Source organism: Bufo bufo, chromosome 2 (assembly GCF_905171765.1).
Source record: "Bufo bufo chromosome 2, aBufBuf1.1, whole genome shotgun sequence".
NCBI lineage: Eukaryota > Metazoa > Chordata > Amphibia > Anura > Bufonidae > Bufo > Bufo bufo.
In genome coordinates this window covers 493133252-493152658 of record NC_053390.1, presented here as the reverse complement: position 1 = coordinate 493152658, position 19407 = coordinate 493133252, and the positions used below count along the sequence as shown (strand labels likewise).

The 19407-nt window shown below is 42.2% G+C and overlaps 1 protein-coding gene across 1 annotated transcript in view; it reads right to left on the bottom strand.

Annotated features, from left to right (window-relative positions):
* Positions 1–16046: 16046 nt before the first annotated feature.
* Positions 16047–19407, bottom strand: part of RFX2 (regulatory factor X2) — a 136160-nt gene continuing 132799 nt past the window's right edge. Inside the window, 1 exon segment of the mRNA XM_040417787.1 lies at positions 16047–16542. Within this exon segment, the coding sequence (XP_040273721.1) occupies positions 16433–16542 (110 nt within the window). The 3' untranslated portion in view covers positions 16047–16432.

Below are 19407 nucleotides of genomic sequence, written 5' to 3'. Positions count from 1 at the left end.
TACACAGTTCACCTGATTTGGATGTAAATACCCTCAAATTAAAGCTGACAGTCTGCAGTTAAAGCACATCTTGTTTGTTTCATTTCAAATCCATTGTGGTGGTGTATAGAGCCAATATTTATGGACCTGACTGTAGGTACAGAGACAGGCCAGCCAGTATCCTCTTTCCCAGTGACCCACCTTCTCAAAATCGATGCAAGGACCCCATAATCAATCATCTTGTAGCATGTTGCTGCTGTCTACTGCTGTGTGAGCAGGAAATATTTGAATGTATCTATATGGTGGGCCCTAGGCACCCCAGTACAACACTGTGCATAACCTTACAATTGTCAGCGTTAACCCTCATCTGCCACTTCTCTGTCCAAGCCTCCAATGTATCCAGATCCATCTGTAGCAGTATATTGTCCTCTTCAGTGTTAATTACTTTACACAGTTTAGTGTCATCTGCAAAATTTGATATTTTACTGTGCAAGCCTTCCACAGGGTCATTAACAAATAAATTGAAAATAATAGGGTCCAATACTGACCCCTATAGTACCCCAGTAGTGAGTGACCCAATCTGAGTGTGTACCATTAATAACCACCCTCTGTTTTCTAATACTGAGCCAGTTACTTACCCACATACAGACATTTTTCCCCAGTCTAAGCATTCTCATTTTATATACTAACCTTTTATGTGGTACGGTATCAAATGCTTTGGAGACGTCAATATATACGACATCCATTGATTCGCCACGGTCAAGTCTAGAACTTACCTCCTCATAGAAACTGATTAAATTAGTTAGACATGATCCCTCATGAAGCCATGCTGATATGGTGTTATTGGCTTATTTTCATTGAGGTACTCCAAGATAGCAACTCTTACAAAAACCTTCAAACAGTTTACATAACAACAAAAGGCTTGATGGGAGCAATTTCCTTCCGCATTTTGCGGAACGGAATTGCGGACCCATTCATTTCTATGGGGCAGCACGATGTGCTGCCCAGATCTGGAATTGCGGATCCGCACTTCCGATCCCGAAAAATATAGAACATGTCCTATTCTTGTCCTCAATTGCGGACAAGATTAGGCATTTTCTATTAAGCGCCGGCGGCGGCGCAAAAAGACGTGTGAATGGACCCTTACTCTGTATTTCAGTCCCATTAAGGGACTAGGATCCCATCTTAGATATATCCTAGAAATAGATTAATAGATAATGGAATGTGATATTAAGCTAATGTGCATTACCGCACACACATGCCCATATGAAATGTAACAAAAGGCTTTTGATACTTGCTAGATAGAAGAAGTGGGTGAGATTTGACTGGTACTCTTGCAAGTAGGGGTGGGCGATATAGACGATATGCGATATAAACTATATAAATTTGGCCAATGATAGAGATTTTGTTTAGAAATTGCCATATTGCGGTAGAACATGGCATGCGCTGCTCTCGGCACGCACCATGTTCACCCTCCTCACTGTGTGCAGCTGCCGCTTACCACCAATGAGAACAGAGTAGGAGGGGAGGGACTGTGGCCACTCCGCCACCAATGAGAACAGAGAGTAGGAGAAGGGACTGTGGCCACTTCGCCACCATTCAGAACAGAGAGGAGGAGGGGAGGGACTGTGGCCACTCCGCCACCAATATAGTTAATATGCCTGAATACAAACGTAGCCTGCATGTGCCGGCCATATCCCATACCCGGCCTCTATGACTGCACACTGTGATCCACCGCAATTAACCCCTCAGGTCCTGAGGGGTTAATTGCGGGGGATCATGGCGCACAGTAATAGAGGCCAGGTATGGGATATGGCCGGCACATGCAGGCCATGTTTGTATTCAGGCATATTAACTATATTAATTGGTGGCGCAGTGGCCGCAGCCCTTCCCTTCTACTCCCCCTCTTCTAAGTATTATATTAATTGCGGCCTCCCCCACGATTAAATCATTGGTAGCAGTGGCCCCAGGGTGACAGCTTCTGATCGGAGCCCCAGCAGTGTAATCGTGGGGCTCCGACCGGTTACCATGGCAGCCAGGATGCTACTGAAGCCCTGGCTGCCATGGTAAGCTCCCTGCTCCTGTGTGCGCTATGCACAGGGCAACAGGGAGGGTGTGAAGTCCTATTTACCCTAATAGAGCTCTATTAGGGTGAATAGGACAAGGGCTCTAGCCCCTAAGGAGGCGAATAGTTAAATAAAAAGTAAAAAATAAAATAAAAAGTTTACCCCCCCCCCAAATATAGAATATTCATATGTGTGAAGCACATTCTACCACATGTAAACATGCACCAATGATGTAATAATCTCCATAGTTGAAGATGCATAACATCTATTTGGTTTATGTGAAACTCAGAGGCGTTTTTTTTTATTATTTACTATTTTATTTATTTTTTAACATCCCACTATACTATATGATTAGGTGGATAACAAAAACAAGTCTTAGTGCACAAGCACACGCCGTTCCGTGCAATTTTTTTAAAAATAAAAATAGAATATATGTTCTACTCCGTACTGATTCTGTCCCTCCGTTCTGCACTGCACCTTCCAGATTGCGGACCCATTCAAGTTTATGGGTCCACATTCGTGATGCAGTGCACAAACGGACAGGGCCCGTATATTGCGGACCTGCTGTTTACGGGCCGCAATACGGGTCCGGTCGGCACACATTCGTGTGCATGAGCCCTTAGATTGAACACTGTCGTTTTATCAATGAGATTAAGAATATCAACTCTACTGAGCGGTCAATTTCTTATACGGCACCCTTTCTATATTCAACAACAACTTTCTCATATGTTGGGAGAAAATATGGTTGAAAGATGGGGTTACTGAAAAGGAATGGTTTGGCGCTGTGGTCTAGATTTTTGGTCAGCAATAATCAGAGTAATTCAATTCAAGATTATACATCAACTTTATTTTTCTGCTAAACATTTAAAATTTATTAATCTGAGAGATTTGGACGAATATCCTAATGTAAATCTATACAAGCAGATTGGATACATTTAATATGGCGTTGCCCCAAATGAGTCAAGTATTGGTCAACTGTTCTTGGCTATATTGCAAAAAAGAGTGGTATTTATATTCCCTTAAAAATATACAGTTGCAAGAAAAAGTATGTGAACCCTTTGGAATGATATGGATTTCTGCACAAATTGGTCATAAAATGTGATCAGATCTGATTACTCCTGATCGTTGTGCACGTTTGATCTGCAACTACAGGAAACGTTTGGTTGAAGTTATTGCTGCCAAAGGAGGTTCAACCAGTTATTAAATCCAAGTGTTCACATACTTTTTCCACCTGCACTGTGAATGTTTACATGGGGTGTTCAATAAAAACATGGTAACATTTAATTCTTTGTGTGTTATTCGTTTAAGCAGACTGTGATTGTCTATTGTTGTGACTTAGATGAAGATCAGATCACATTTTATGACCAATTTGTGAAGAATCTTACTTTTTTTTTTTTTTTAACTATTCGCCTACTTAGGGGCTAGAACCCTTGTCCTATTCACCCTAATAGAGCTCTATTAGGGTAAATAGGACTTCACACTCTCCCTGCTGCCCTGTTCATAGTGCACACAGCAGCAGGGAGCTGACCATGGCAGTCAGGGCTTCAGTAGCGTCCTGGCTGCCATGGTAACCGATCAGAGCCCCGCGATTACACTGCTGGGGCTCCGATCAGAAGCTGTCACCCTGGGTCCACTGCCACCAATGATTTAATCGTGGGAGAGGCCTGCAATATAATACTTAGAAGAGGGGGAGTAGGAGGGAAGGGCTGTGGCCACTGCGCCACCAATTAATATAGTTAATATGCCTGAACACAAACATGGCCTGCATGTGCCAGCCATATCCCATACCTGGCCTCTATTACTGCGCACCATGATCCCCCGCAATTAACCCCTCAGGACCTGAGGGGTTAATTGCGGTGGATCACAGTGTGCAGTCATAGATCCATATCATTCCAAAGGGTTCACATACTTTTTTTTTTCTTGCAACTGTATACTATTGTGTGCTTGGAGAATTTGTCTGGAATTTCTTTAGCTATATCCTAATTTGCCTATATGTATAAATTACTTTATTTGGCTAGGGCAGTAATTGCTAGAGAATGGCTGTCGCATACAGTACCTACCCTCCTTATGTGGAAAAATGGTATGTTATATTATATGACAGAGTTGAGATAGGATTTGATATATGGAATTGTTGGTCTAATATCCTTTAATAAGAAGATAGGTTACAGGCACAGGCTTCTGTGTTCTATATCAAAGTGAGAATTATTTAACTTAGTTGATTTTTCTTTGGCTCTACTCCCAAAGGTGGGTGGAGCGGTTTAGAGAGGGTAGAGGTTGGTTTTAATGGGGCTGTATTTTCTTTTGTGGTAGATTTGCCTTTTTGTAATGACAGAATGAAAAAAAAAAAAATGAAAAAAACAACATCCCTCAAAGTGCCCAGTTAATAAGGAAATTTTAAGTTCCTTGTGACCTTCTTTACAGTCAGGTACACAGTACAGCAGTGTTTGTCCACCAAGGCCTATTACTCGTTACCCCATAGAAAGAAGAGTGAATGAATGATTGCGTCAAGTGCATTTAAATACTGCCCTGTATGAGTCTCTACTGCGCAATATTTGCATTGGACATAGAAACTTTTCACCCAACACGAGATCTGGAAATGGACAATACACTGTATTATGGAACCAGGAGGGAAGAACAGCCCCATAATGACACAAGTAGTTTTCGGTCAGAGTCAATACAAAATAAGGAAAATTAAAGTATAACTGCCATTTCATTTTTTTTTTATACCCTAATGGTATAGGACACCCTGCTGTATAAATTCTTTTGTGCTTTATAATTTAATCTTTCAGTTTCACCTCATAACACCCAGAAAAGCGTGTCTCTTTCACATTGAGCTGCGTTGTCATGTGCAGCCATCTCCTCTCGGATATAAACAAGAAACAGGGAGAGCTCTGGGAGGAGGATCACAGCCCTGAATGCCTGGGCTCGGGCAGAAAGTGGAGGGGCGAGGGCCGTTTTAGATGCCGCTTTTTCCTGAATGGTAGCAGCTAGAAACATGCAACTGGTCTTGTTTGAAAGCGGACATTCCAGAATGACAGCCAAAAAGTCTCAGAGGAGAAATCACTGTTAGAAATCTAATCAGGAATAAATCGTGGCTAAAACCTTCTTTTACTTTCAGCTGCACTCACTGCATCCTGATTTCTACCAGTGAGATCTTCCCCTGTATAAAACATATTGCTGTCATTCTGGTATTGTCTGAAAGCTTAGAATGTAAGCTTTCAAACAATACAAAGCAAATACATATCTCTATCTGGTACCAAACCAGAGATGAGCAGCTAAAGCAATCCCCTCCCCTGTCAGTGTGGAGGAGAATGAGGGAGCAGCTGCAGAGCTCACAGAAGGAGAGAATTATTATTTTTTAAATAATTATATATATATATATATATATATATATATATATATATATATATATATCTCTATAAAATTATGTAAAAATTGCAGGTTTTTGTAGTGTTGCTCGAGCACCAAAGTAATCGGGTGCTCAAGTAGAACACTTTGGGATGCATCTTAGACTCCCAGGTCGCTGCTGGGAACGATGTTGTCCGAGTAGTATGCCACTTTTACAGACTGACAATAACAAAACCCAAAATAAAATTGATTTTAGAGGAAAAATTGTTAGGAAACATTCTTTCCTGTATATTTACTTGTATATAAAGTGCAAGTGCTGCCAAAAATTACAAGGAAGAGGAACTCCGATACAACCTGTATATCACATATAGGAGTGGCTCATTCACATTGTGGTACAATTGTTCAGGTAGTGGGACTCCTACACTCAAAGCCTATGCACTAAGGCTCAGTTCAGACCTGAGCGTTCTGAAAGGAGCGCTCTGTATGCGCGATTGTACGGGCGTTTACAATCGCGCATACAGAGACAAGTGTACACACAGTGTCGCGCGTTCCCGAAAGTCTATGTACGGGAACGCGCGACAAGCGCCCAAAAAAACGCACCTGTACTTGTTTGAGCGTCGGGCGTTTTACAGCGCGATCGTACGCGCTGTAAAACGCCCAGGTGAGAACCATTCCCATAGGGAAGCATTGGTTTCTCCTTGTTGAGCGTTTTACAGCGCGTAGGAACGCGCTGTAAAACGCTCAGGTCTGAACTGAGCCTAAGTGAAAAAGCTGCCAAAAATTACAAGGAACCAGCGCTACAATACACCCTTTATTACACATAAAAGGAGGGCATCATACACACCCTTGAAAAATTATGATTGATGGCCTGCTGGTGACCCTCAAAAACATTAGGGGTGAGGGTCTGCTGCTGAGCTGACCCTCTAAAACATTAGGAGCGAGGGCAGCCTAATAAGCATGTTGATATGATGGAAGAGGAGGACAAGAAAAGGAAGATTGAACCATATACCCTTTTTTGTGGTGGAAGGGGTGCATGGGAATACAGTGTATTCAATACACCATAAAAGCCACATTTAAAGTGCCTTTATGTTTAGCCACTTTCCTCTGGTGGAGTAGAGAAGTCAGGGGCAATCCAGGCCTTGTTCATCTTGATAAGAGTCAACCTGTCAGCATTTTCAGTTGACAGGCGGATGAGCTTATCAGTTATTATGCCCCCAGCAGCACTAAATACCTGCTCTGACAAAACGCTGGCAGCAGGGCAGCCAGCACCTCCAAGGCATAGAGAGCCAGTTTGTGCCACGTGTCCAGCTTGGACACCCAATAGTTGTAAGGCACAGAGGGATCACTGACTATGCTTACACAGTCTGCTACGTACTCCTTCACCATCTTCCAAAAAGTTTTCCTCCTTGTGACACTAGGTCGCGCATCAGGGTGAGGGTGCTGACGGGGTATCATGAAACTGTCCCAGGCCTTGGAGAGTGTTGCCCCGCGCTCTGTTGGAACTGCTGTGTGTTCCCCTCGTCTCCACTCCTCGGTTGCCCAAGGTAATTACTCTGGAAATTTTTGAAGCAATTTTTCCACAAGGAAGGTTGGACCCAGGGAGGGGACGTATGTCTGCGGCTTGACTACCAACATGGACCGGTATCTAACAGGTTAACCTGGCATGGGTGATTGTTGTATGTGATTCAACATATATCTGAAGCCTACCTCTGTGATTGATACATGTGAACATCAGTGACACGATTGGTCTCTGCATACTTCATCATCTACAAGGGAGTCATTTGCTTTATCTATATGACTGATCGAGTCCACTTAAGTATATGGAATTTCCTCATGACACTATATGATGCACGCATATGATACATCAAGACTGTCGGTATATGTCCTTCTATCCGTCCCTCCCAAGATTGTCATCTGGTCCAAACAATTTTGATCTTATTACTGAATGTCATAATTGACACCACTTACTGAACGGTTTTGGTACGGATGCGCCAATTGTATCTGGGCCTCCTTCCGTTTATTCTATATTCCGTTTGAACCTATTTAATTATCTTTTATCCATTACCCCCTGATGATCCCACACCATGGGGGAAACGCGTTGGGGTTGACCACGGGTTATTTCTGTGGCATCTAGAGTTATCCTACTTAGGTGTTTTTGTAGTTTTGTAATTGGATGCACCGTGTACCTGATGATAGATCTTATCGTCGGGGCTGTATACACTGTGCTTCATTTTTTATTTTGATCCTCTCTGTCCATGCCCACACCAGCCCAATATCCTGTACCTTACCCAATATTTATCATCCTAGGGTTGTATAGGAGTTGTTAGCTAGGTTCGAGGACAGGGGGACTCCACCATCAGGAGCCGCCTCTGGGCTTAGGGCCAAGCTATAGTATATGTCAATAGGGTTAGTCACCCCACTCCCTAGTAGCATTTTGGTTGGCCTGGTGTGCGCCTGGACACAAAAGGATAAAGATTTTATGAATTAATAAAAATATATATAATATATATATATATATATATATATATATATATATATATATATAGATAGATATAGATTTGTTAGGGTTATGCTTTAGCTGGACTACTATTTCTGATCTTTAACCCATTATTTAGACAACAATTTTTGCTGGACACTAATTTTTCCACAAGGACCTTCTGGTATTGCACCATTTTGCTAGTCTTCTCCACCAACGAAATGAGTTCTTTGTAGTGGGTGTCAAGAAGGATGAACAACTAGTAATCAGTGTTGGCTAAAATGCGTATAATGCGAGGGTCACGGGAAAGGCAGCATAACAAAGTCAGCCATGTGTGCCAGAGTCCCAACAGACAAGACTTCACTGTCCTCATCAGGAGAATGACTCAAAATCTTCTCATCCTCTTCGGCCCATCCACGCTGAACAGATGGAATAAACCTGCTATGGGTACTACCCTCTGTAACGGAGGCAACTGTCTCCTGCTCCTCCAATTCGCGTCAAGACGAACTGAGGGTGGTCTGGCTATCACCAGGTGTACTGTCTTCCCCCATTTCCACATGCAAAGCGCCCGCCTTCATTGTGAGCAGCGAGCGTTTCAGTAGACACAGAAGTGGGATGGTTACGCTGATAATAGCAGCATTGCCGCTCACCATCTGGGTTGATTACTCAAAATTGAGTAAGAGGTCAGATATCCATGCCCTCTCATCGCTTGTGAACAGTGGAAGTTGACTGGAAAGGTGACAACCATGTTACAGCTAATATTTCACTACTGCCCTCTGCTGCTCACAAAGTCTGGCCAACATGTGGAACATGGAGTTCCAGCACATGCTCACATCGCACAACAGTCGGTGAGGTTGCAATTGCAAGCGCTGTGGCAGCGTTGCCAGAGGGGCGGCAGCTGTAGATGACTTTTGGAAATGGGCACACCTTTACCAGTAGCTCAGGCAAATTGGGGTAGGTTTTGAGAAACCGCTGAACCACTAAGTTGAACACGTGTGTGTGTGTGTGTGTGAGCTTGCCGAGCACCAAAGCCGTCACCAAGTTACGGCCATTATCAGACACAACCATGCCTGGTTGGAGGTTGAGTGGTGAGAGCCACAGCTCAGTCTGGTCCCTTATACCCTGCCACAGCTCTGCGGCGGTGTGCAGTTTGTCACCTAAGCAAATTAGTTTCAGCACAGCCTGTTGTCACTTCCCCACTGCAGTGCTGCCACACTTCCAGCTACTGAATGATGCTGCAAGATGAGAATTCAGAGGTGTAATCCACTAATGTAGGTGGTGGCGGAAATCCTGATGGAAGTAGGGCTCGCAATCCTTGGCATCGGTAGCACCTGTGCCATCCCAGGGTACGACTCGCTCCCGACCTCCACAACGTTCACCCAGTGTGCGGTTAGGGAAATGTAGTGTACCTGGCCAAAAGCACTTGTCCATGTGTCAGTCGTTAAGTGGATCTTCCCAATACCTGCGTTGGTCAGAGCACGGGTGATTTTATGGGACACATGCTGGTGTAAGGCGGGGACGGCACCCTGGAAAAAATAGTGGCGGCTGGGGACTGAGTAACAAGGGACAGCCGCCATCAGACTGCGGAAAGCCTCAGTGTCCACAAGGCTAAATGGCAACATTTCCAGGGCCAGCAATTTGGAAAGGTGCGCATTTAGTGCTATGGCCTATGGGTGGGTGGCTGGGTATTTGTGCTTTCGTTAAAAAGGCCTGGGGTATGGACATCTGTACACTGCACTGGGAGGGACACAGAACTGGATGTGCTAGCTGATGGTACTTGCGAAGGTCCAGGCGCAGGGCGGGAGGCATCCAGGCCTGCATCTTGGATGGGGGATTGGCCAGCATGTAACACAGGGGAAGAGGAGGCAGTGGTGTGATCCGCACACGCTGATTGTGGACCCAGGTGTTCAGCCCACCTATTAGGGTGCTTTGATGCCATGTGGCAGATCATACTAGTGTTGACCCCCCTGCTCATTTTAGCACGGCACAGGTTGCAAATGACAATTATTTTATCGTCCACACTTTCCTCAAAAAAAAAGAAAAAACTCTAGACTGCGGAACACCTACCCCTTGGCAAGGGAGATTGCCACAAGGGGGTGCTCCGGGGAACAGTTGTGGGCCTGTCTAGTGTGGCCCACCTTCTCCCTTTTGCCACCCCACTGCCTCTTCCAGCCTGTTGCAGTGCTGCGGATCCCTCCCCCTCTGTACTGCCATCCTCGCTCGTCTTGCCACCTTCCCAGGTTGGGTCAGTGATTTCATTGTCCACCACCTCCTCACTCTGGTCATCCTCCTGACTTGTTGACCTAACAAGAACCTCACTTATTGACAACTGTGTCTCATCCTCATCATCAACCTCTTGAGACCCTAATTGCCGTTGACTTATTGGCAACTGTGTCTTATCATCCACCATGTGAAACACTAATTGCCGTTCCGTCATCTGCTTCTGGGTGTGGATGCTCAAGAGTTTGGGAATCAGTGCACAAGATCTCCTCATGTCCCTCTTCAAGCGAGCTTGGCAAGAGGCCCAAATCAAAGAATGGCGCTGAAAAGAGCTCCTCAGAATATCCGAGTGTGGGATCACTTGTTTGCCAAGACTCTCCATGGTGGGAAGGAGGAGGATCAAGGCAAGGATTCTGTTGACCAGACTCTTGGCTACTGAGACTGGACTTTGTTGAAGACAGGGTGGTGCTTAACCAACTCTAAGCATTATCTGCTACAATCCAACCAACCACCTGGTCGCATTGGTATCCCATCGAGAGTGGCGTCCTGCGCCGCCCTGCAAACAGACATGAAGCTAGGCATCGTGGATGAGTGTTTGAACTCTGGCAGCAGGCACAGTTTCACCACGCCCAGGGCCACAGCCTCTGTGTGTACCATCAGCAACACAACCACTTTCCCCGTCCCTTACTGCTCACCTTGAGCATATTAAATGGTATATATGCTTGCAAGTATGTCACACAAACTTACAAAACCTGCGCTACTGTATGTGCAAATAAATTACACTGTCAGATATTTAGGATGCGCAAACGTTATACAGGAGATGTAGCGCAGGTAATGTCACTGTCACCAGCAGCCAAACAATTGCGCTGAATGTCACAGATATTTAGGATGCACAAATGTAGCAGAGGTTGTGTCACTGTCAACAGCAGCAAAATAATTGTTTGGGTCTGTTGGGTCTCTAAAAAAAAAATAACAAACAATTCCTGTTCCCAACTAAGACCGAGCTGAACCATGGGTAATCGGGTGCTATATATAACGCATCCCAGCCAGCCAATCACTGTAATGGCAGTAATCAACATGGCTACGGCATTACAGTGAGTCCCAGTACTTCCCCGCACGTTTATTGGCTGCATAGCAGCCAATAAAAGTGCGGGGAGGAGACTACTCAAAATGGTGTTTGGCCGAGCATGCTAGCCCAACACAGTTTTTTAAATCTTTCCCCCTAAAAATAAAATAAAAGTTTTTAATACACTATATATACACCCCAAAATTGTTTCTAAAAAACTTAATATGAATATTAAGAGGCTAAAACTAATGCTTACTGATTTCATGCAATTGCAGAGCTTGTCTCTGGTTAGCTGTATGTGATAGGATACACACTGCTCTGGGGTAGTGGGGGACATTAACTGCATTCTGATTGGTCCTGCTAGTTCATGTAAGGAAATAAAGCTTCATGAATACCTTCCCTTCAGCATCAGGGAGGTAGGAATTTCATTATTGGTAGTAAAAATGACAGTTACACTTTAAGGACAGCTGAAATTACAGACAAAAAAAAAAAATCAAGTAATAATAAAATGGAAAGAAACACACTGAGCAACAAATTGACACATTCAATCCAATATAATCAAATATTCAATTTACAAAGAAAATAAAATGAAAGTCACAATAGTTTTCTACTTTTAACAAAGACCAAAACAAAGACCTTTGTTTGACAGTGGGCATTCCAATTATGTGTGTGATTACAACCCTTATTCTGTTTAAAATACATTAGTGTCCTTTTGGATGTGAGAATACTACAACTACAATGTGCCATTTAAAAAAAAACATAAAATAGGAGTTGTAAATTCCCACATAACACATACACGTGTACGTTACATGAATTTTTTTTAAGCCTGGGACATAAATAAAGTGTAACAACTTTCCATTGTTTACTTCTATTCCAATAAATGGTGACAATGGATCATAGCAAAGAAATGAAATTCAAATGTCAGTGCAGTACATAAATGGGGTGGTTGACCAAATTAAGGGTAAGAAAAAAAATAGATCTATTATTTTTTTTTTACAATACAGAAAAACCTAATGTAACATTACAGCATACTGAACCATTACATTAATAAAGACCTACTAAATAATATTGTCTTACGTATGAGAATATTACTTGCAAAGTTAAAATAGAATCTACAGGTGAAAAAACGTGCAGATTACACTGTTATATAACACATCTTATTACAGCTCACCTGTCCATTTATGGAAAGAGATTTAACTAGCCAGATTATCTTGAAAGGCCAACATTTGGCATTTTGCAAGACATACATTTGATAAACTAGTTAATAGGGAATGGTACCACCTTGATGCTGATCTTTCTGTGCACATTTTAGTGCTCTGTTATGTGTGTGGGGTGTAGTATTAGCAAAACCTACTTTTATTAGATACAGCGCTAAAGTTCTTTTAATATCATGCATGAGTGCAGAATTCATGAGCTGCCAGCTAATCCCACAATCAGAACAGAAAGAAAGATGAAATCAGTGTTTGTCACTACTTTATACTGCACAGAGACCACTATAAAGGTAGTTAATATAATCCCTTTAAATCATTACTACTAAAATATTATTATATTAAACAAAACTTATTTAATAAAATATACAATTGTTAAGTTTCTTGAACTTCTTTCTGAAATTCTCAGACTTAAAAAGGCTAACAAAAAAGGCAACTACACAGTCCCAGGGAGGGGTACAAGGCCACATGTTCACATTCAGGGCACAAAAGTTCACTAGTCCTGTTTTGACAACCACATCATCGGTTACCAACAGGTTTCATAGTCTGGTTTCCCAATATAAAGTGACATGTCTTCTCAAGATCAAAATGATACTTCTATCCATGCCCAAGCACTATGTTTTTTTTTTTTTTTTCAGCTAAGAATGGAGATATAAAGCATTTCTTTAAATAACCATATATTTCAAATATGAAAAATATAGATACATCTAAACATACCTGCCCACATACACTAACACATACTGACGATATAACCCATTTACACTGTAATTACTCAAAATTAAAGATGTTTTCTGGGATCCACTTTAATTAAACATAACACCCTTATAGAACAAAGTATGTAATATACTTAAGGCTCTGAAGATTCATGGATCGGCCTCTTTGAATCCAATGACTGAACACTCATCTGAAAATCCATCTTCTGCTGATGTCGTATCCTTTATCAGGTTTCTGGACAGGGCTATGGATAGGCCAGTACTATACCTGTCCCTGAGATATGTGCCCGCTCCTGAATCCACCTTATTTGAACATGGACAGGGAGAGGGAAAGTCTCATCCACTGTGGAAATTCCATTCATAGCCCAGTCTGGAAACCTGGTAACGGACATAATTTTGCCAGAAGATAAAATTTCAAAAGAGGAGCATCATGCGATTGGGTTCCTGGGAGGCAGAGCCACGCAACTTCAGAATGGTAAATATTACAAACTCTCTCTTAGAGGTGTGTTACATGTAATCAATGTGGTTTTTTGGACACACTGGGTCCTGGAAAACACTTTTAAAGAAAAACAATATGTAGATAGACAAGTGACCTCCATCTCTAACAAATGGTATAGGGCTCTCACAAGCGGTCCAAAACGGATCAGTTTGCATTCTGAATGGAAAAGGATCTGCTCAGAATGCATCAGTTTGCATTAGTTAAGTCTCTATTCCGATTTGGAGACTGACACCAAAACGCTGCTGATCCGTCCTGGCACACAATGCAAGTCAATGGGGACAAATCCGTTTTCACTGACAATAGAAAACGGATCCGTCCTCCATTGACTTTCAATGGTGTTCAAGACGGATCCGTCTTGGCTATGTTAAAGATAATAAAAACGGATCCGTTCTGACGGGATACAGACAGTTCTATTGTCTGAATGGATCCGTCCATGATGGACCCGCACAAAACGCTAGTGTGAAAGTAGCCTTAGCTGGGGCTCAAATGAACCAGCAGTCTGTAGATACAAATGAATAAAAAAGTATGCCAGCAATGAATGCTAAAAGGTAAAAAAGGGAGGTTAGTCAGGCAGAATCAAATACTAAGGCACTGAATTGCTAAACTCTTGGTTGTTGAGCATCAATAGCTACTTGATGTTGATACCAGAAAGCATAGCCACTGAGTACAGGCCAAGATCAAATCTATCGCGTTACAGACACTAAGTAGTTAAGGGAGTCTTGAGAACAGTCCTCATCTAAAGCTTTAGAGAGACTAGGAAGAAAAAATAAAAATAATCCAGAATTCCTCAACTGGATTCTGAAGGCACGAGAGCCAAGACAAAAAGGGTCTGCCCAATTTCAGAGCATAATCGTATGTGACAAATAAAGGCAAATCCTTGTGGTTTGCCTGCAGGATGCTTTGGTATTCAAACTTAGGACAAAACAATTATGGGGGTTCATTGGACACACACCATATTAAATTCTTAATAGACCAACTGTCAAAAATGTGCAGGGTCGGATTCTAAAAAATATACTCAACCACCACGAGAGGAGTTCATATAAAAAAATCTCTCAATGCTATATTTTTCTGTTACGAAAGGCATGAACAAATGTAAGACTATCCATGTACACTCTTAAGGTGGCCAAAAATGCAATCCCCCATGCTTGAAAACTTCGGCCGTTAGTCGATGGAAACTGCATGTTCATGGCATGATTGGCTGAATTCAGTCGATCACTTGCCATTGTGTTCAAGCACTAGGGAGTCTGTTTTTTACTTTAAAAAAAAAAAAACTGACTCCCTGGTTGGGCAGTTTAGTTGGTGGGATCGTTTGTATGTTGCCGATCATTATCACACCTGTATGGCCAGCTTTACTCCATAAGACTCCCATGTGGGAGAGAGTGTCCAGATCGAGCCATTATAATCAGGAACCTTTTAAACAACCACCACTTTTCCAGCAGTACTTTCTCCATTTATGCACACACTCTACACATACTCAAACTCTTGTTAAGTCTAAAGCACAATCTGATTTGGCAAATACATTCAGCCCAAGTCAGGGATACATACAGTGAGGTAACAGAGCCGTGGTGTACAGGGTGGGCCATTTATATGGATACACCTTAATAAAATGGGAATGGTTGGTGATATTAACTTCCTGTTGGTGGCACATTAGTATATGTGAGGGGGGAAACTTTTCAAGATGGGTGGTGACCATGGCGGCCATTTTGAATCCAACTTTTGTTTTTTCAATAGGAAGAGGGTCATGTGACACATCAAACTTATTGGGAATTACACAATAAAAACAATGGTGTGCTTGGTTTTAACGTAACTTTATTCTTTCATGAGTTATTTACAAGTTTCTGACCACATATAAAATGTGTTCAATGTGCTGCCCATTGTGTTGGATTGTCAATGAAATCCTCTTCTCCCACTCTTCACACACTGATAGCAACACCGCAGGAGAAATGCTAGCACAGGCTTCCAGTATCCGTAGTTTTAGGTGCTGCATATCTCGTATCTTCACAGCATAGACGATTGCCTTCAGATGATACGAGATGTGCAGCACCTTAAACTACGGATACTGGAAGCCTGTGCTAGCATTTCTCCTGCGGTGTTGCTATCAGTGTGTGAAGAGTGGGAGAAAAGGGTTGCATTGACAATCCAACACAATGGGCAGCACATTGAACACATTTTGTAAGTGGTCAGAAACTTGTAAATAACTCATGAAAGAATAAAGGTACGTTAAAACCAAGAACACCATTGTTTTTCTTGTGAAATTCCCAATAAGTTTGATGTGTCAAATGACCCTCTTCCTATTGAAAAAACAAAAGTTGGATTCAAAATGGCCGACTTCAAAATGGCCGCCATGGTCACCACCCATCTTGAAAAGTTTCCCCCCTCCCATATACTAATGTGCCACAAACAGGAAGTTAATATCACCAACCATTCCCATTTTATTAAGGTGTATCCATATAAATGGCCCACCCTGTATAATAGGTACCCAACAGTGTGACAAGGCTCAAACTATAATCCACAATATCTAGGTTGCTTTATTTTAACAAATCTCAAAAATAACCTAAAACATCTTTTGACATACCTCCAACCTAGGTACTTTAGCTTAAAAGAAAATCTGCACAATAAAGAGTAGGATCATGGCACATATGGCTGCAGTGCGATTGTCAGTGATGTCACATTTTCCATGCCATACTTCATTTAAAACATTAACAGCAAATGCCAGGAAAATGGTGGAAGTGGTCCTTAATAGGAAAACACAATGTGTGTGTGTGTTAAGCAGGCACTACTTTCATGAAGGCAGGTTGCCTCAGAAATGAGGACATCCCATTATAAGAAGCAATAAGGCATCGTTGACTTTTCTTTTCTACATTTCCTGCATGGAGTGGTTCATATCCACACGCTCCCTCTTGACTGGGGGCTCACCAGAGGCACGAAGGTCTCCATCTGTATCACTTCCAAGGTCGCTGAGGTCATCTGTATGAAGGGAATAGAATGGTATATAATCTGTCAATGATTATGGTCACAGATTCAAAACATGTACAAACAACCATGACAAATACTAAATATAAAAGATTTTAACAGTTTCTTCTGGTTTACACACGATTCAGAGGGTAGCATTTTTTCATCCTATCCGTGTGCACAATGGACAGTGCAAGTAAATGATTCATTTAACACTTGCAGTATTCTTGTCCATATTGCATCTATTTAACATGGAATGTCATGTCTGTTTTTTGTGGATGCTCAACAGATCGCCCTTCTCAGGACTAAAATAAGGTCTCATGCACACAACCGTTTTTTTCCCCGTTCCATATACGGAACCATTCATTTCAATGGGTCCGCAAAAAAAAAAAAAAAAAAACAGAATGTACTCCGCATGCATTCCGTTTCCGTATTTCCATTCCATTGAAAGATAGAACATGTCCTATTGCCAGCAAATCACGTTCCGTGGCTCCATTCAAGTCAATGGGTCCGCAAAAAAAAAAAAAAAAGGGCGCACATACGGAAATGCATCCGTATGTCTTCCGTATCCGTTCAGTTTTTGCAGAACCATCTATTGAAAAAGGTTATGCCCAGCACAATTTTGTAATGTATGTAATGTAATTACTGTATACTGTATATGCCATACGGAAAAATGGAACTGAAAAACTGAACAGAAACAACGGACCGCAAAACACTGAAAAAGCCGTACGGTCGTGTGCAATAGGCCTAAGGATTAACCAAGTTGTCTATCTACCTGCTTCGTCACCCTTCTCCATAGGAGCAATGAACTGTAGGATTTCAGATGACAAGCTACGGTCAGAGCGCTTATTCCTCTACGTTTACCATGTACAGCATACTATGGTCATAGTATGCAATATTATGGCACGTTAGTGGCTTGTCAGGACTATTTCCAGACACATACCTCTGATGTACACTAGAAGCACAGTGTGAACAGATGATCTATCCTGTCGCATCTCATACAGTAAACCTGGAATGAAGCTAAAAATGTTGTCTAACGAAAGCACCTATATACAGTGCTGTGAAAAAGTATTTGCCCCCCTTACAGATTTATTTTGTTTTTGCACATTTGTCAGTTAAAGGTTTCAGATTATCAAACAAACTTGAATATCAGACAAAGAACCTGAGTAAATATAAAAATACAGGTTTTAAATTGATAATTTCATTTATTAAAGGGGAAAAAAAGCTATGCAAACAAACCTTTCCCTATGTGAAAAAGTAATTACCCCCTAAAACTAATAACTGCAGTTGTTGCCGCCAAGGGTGGCCCAACCAGTCAAGCGTTTGCGATCCCTGGCAATGACTCTTTCACATCTCTGTGCAGGAATTTTGGCCCATTCTTTTCAGAATTGTTTTAATTCAGCAACACTGGAGGGTTTTCGAGCAGGTCATATCACAGCATCTCAATCGGCTTTAAGTCCAGACTTTGACTAGGCCACTCCAAAACCTCCATATACATTTTTTTTTCCAGCCATTCAGATGTGGACTTGCTGGTGTGCTTCAGATCATTGTCTTGTGCAGAAACCAAGTACGCTTGAGCTTTGGGCCCTTGCACACTACCGTATGCCCTCCGAGACATACAGTCCGTGAGCGGGCCATATGTCCCCAAGTGGCATTGATCTTGTGCACGGGAGCACACAACATCATAGATTTACAATGATGCTGTGCACTCAGTATCACGTATCAATGATACTAAGTGCGGGACAATAGTGCCGCGGGCAGCCCGACGTGCACAGTATCATTGCAATCTATGATGCTGTGTGTTCCCGTGCGCACGATCCCTTAAGGTCAAACTGATGGCCGGACATTCTTCTCAGGATTTTCTGGTAGAGAGCAGAATTCATGGTTCCATCAATTATAGCAAGTCATCCAGGTGCTGAAGCAGCAAAGCAGGCCTTCACCATCACAATTCTTCCTCTACATTTGACTGGCTGTATGGTGTTCTTTTTATGAAGTGCTGCGTTAGTTTTACACCAGATGTAACAGGACACACACCTTCCAAAAAGTTCCACTTTTGTCTCACCTGTCCACAGAATATTTTCCCAAAAGGATTAGGGATTATCATTTTTTGGCAAATAAGAGACAGACCTTTGTGTTCTTTTTGGGCAGCAGTGGTTTTTGACTTGGAACTCTCCCATGGATACCATTTTTGCCCAGCCTCTTTCTTATTGTTGAATCATGAACACTGACCTTAACTGAGGCAAGCGAGGCCTGCAGTGCTTTAGATTTTGTTCTGGGTTCTTTTGTGACCTCTTGGATGAGTCATTGATGCACTCTTGGAGAAAACCTGGCCAGTCTACCAAAATTACTCAGTTTGTAGATAACAGCTCTCACTGTGGTCCGCCTTGAGTCCAAATGCCTTAGAAATGGCTTTATAACCTTTCCCAGACTGACAGATGTCAATGACTTTCTTTCTCATCTAAATTTCTTCAGATCGGGGCATGATCTGTTGCTTTTTGAGATCTTTTAGCCCAGGGATGCTCAACCTGTGGCCCTCCAGCTATTGAAAAACTACAACTCCCACCATGCCCTGCTGTAGACTGATGGCTTTAGGCTGGCTGGGCATGCTGGGAGTTGTAGTTTTGAAACAGCTGGAGGGCTGCAGGTTGGGCATCCCCGTTTTAGCTTACTTCATGTTGTCAGACAGGTTCTAATTACGTTATTTCTTTATTCTACATGTCTGTCGGTATTTTTTTCACATAGGGTTAGTTTGGTTTGGATAGCATTTTTCCTTAATAAAACAAATCATCATTTAAACTGCATTTTTGTATTTACTCAGGTTCTCTTTGTCTGATAGTCTAAAACATTTAAGTGTGACAAATGTGCAAATACAATAGAAAG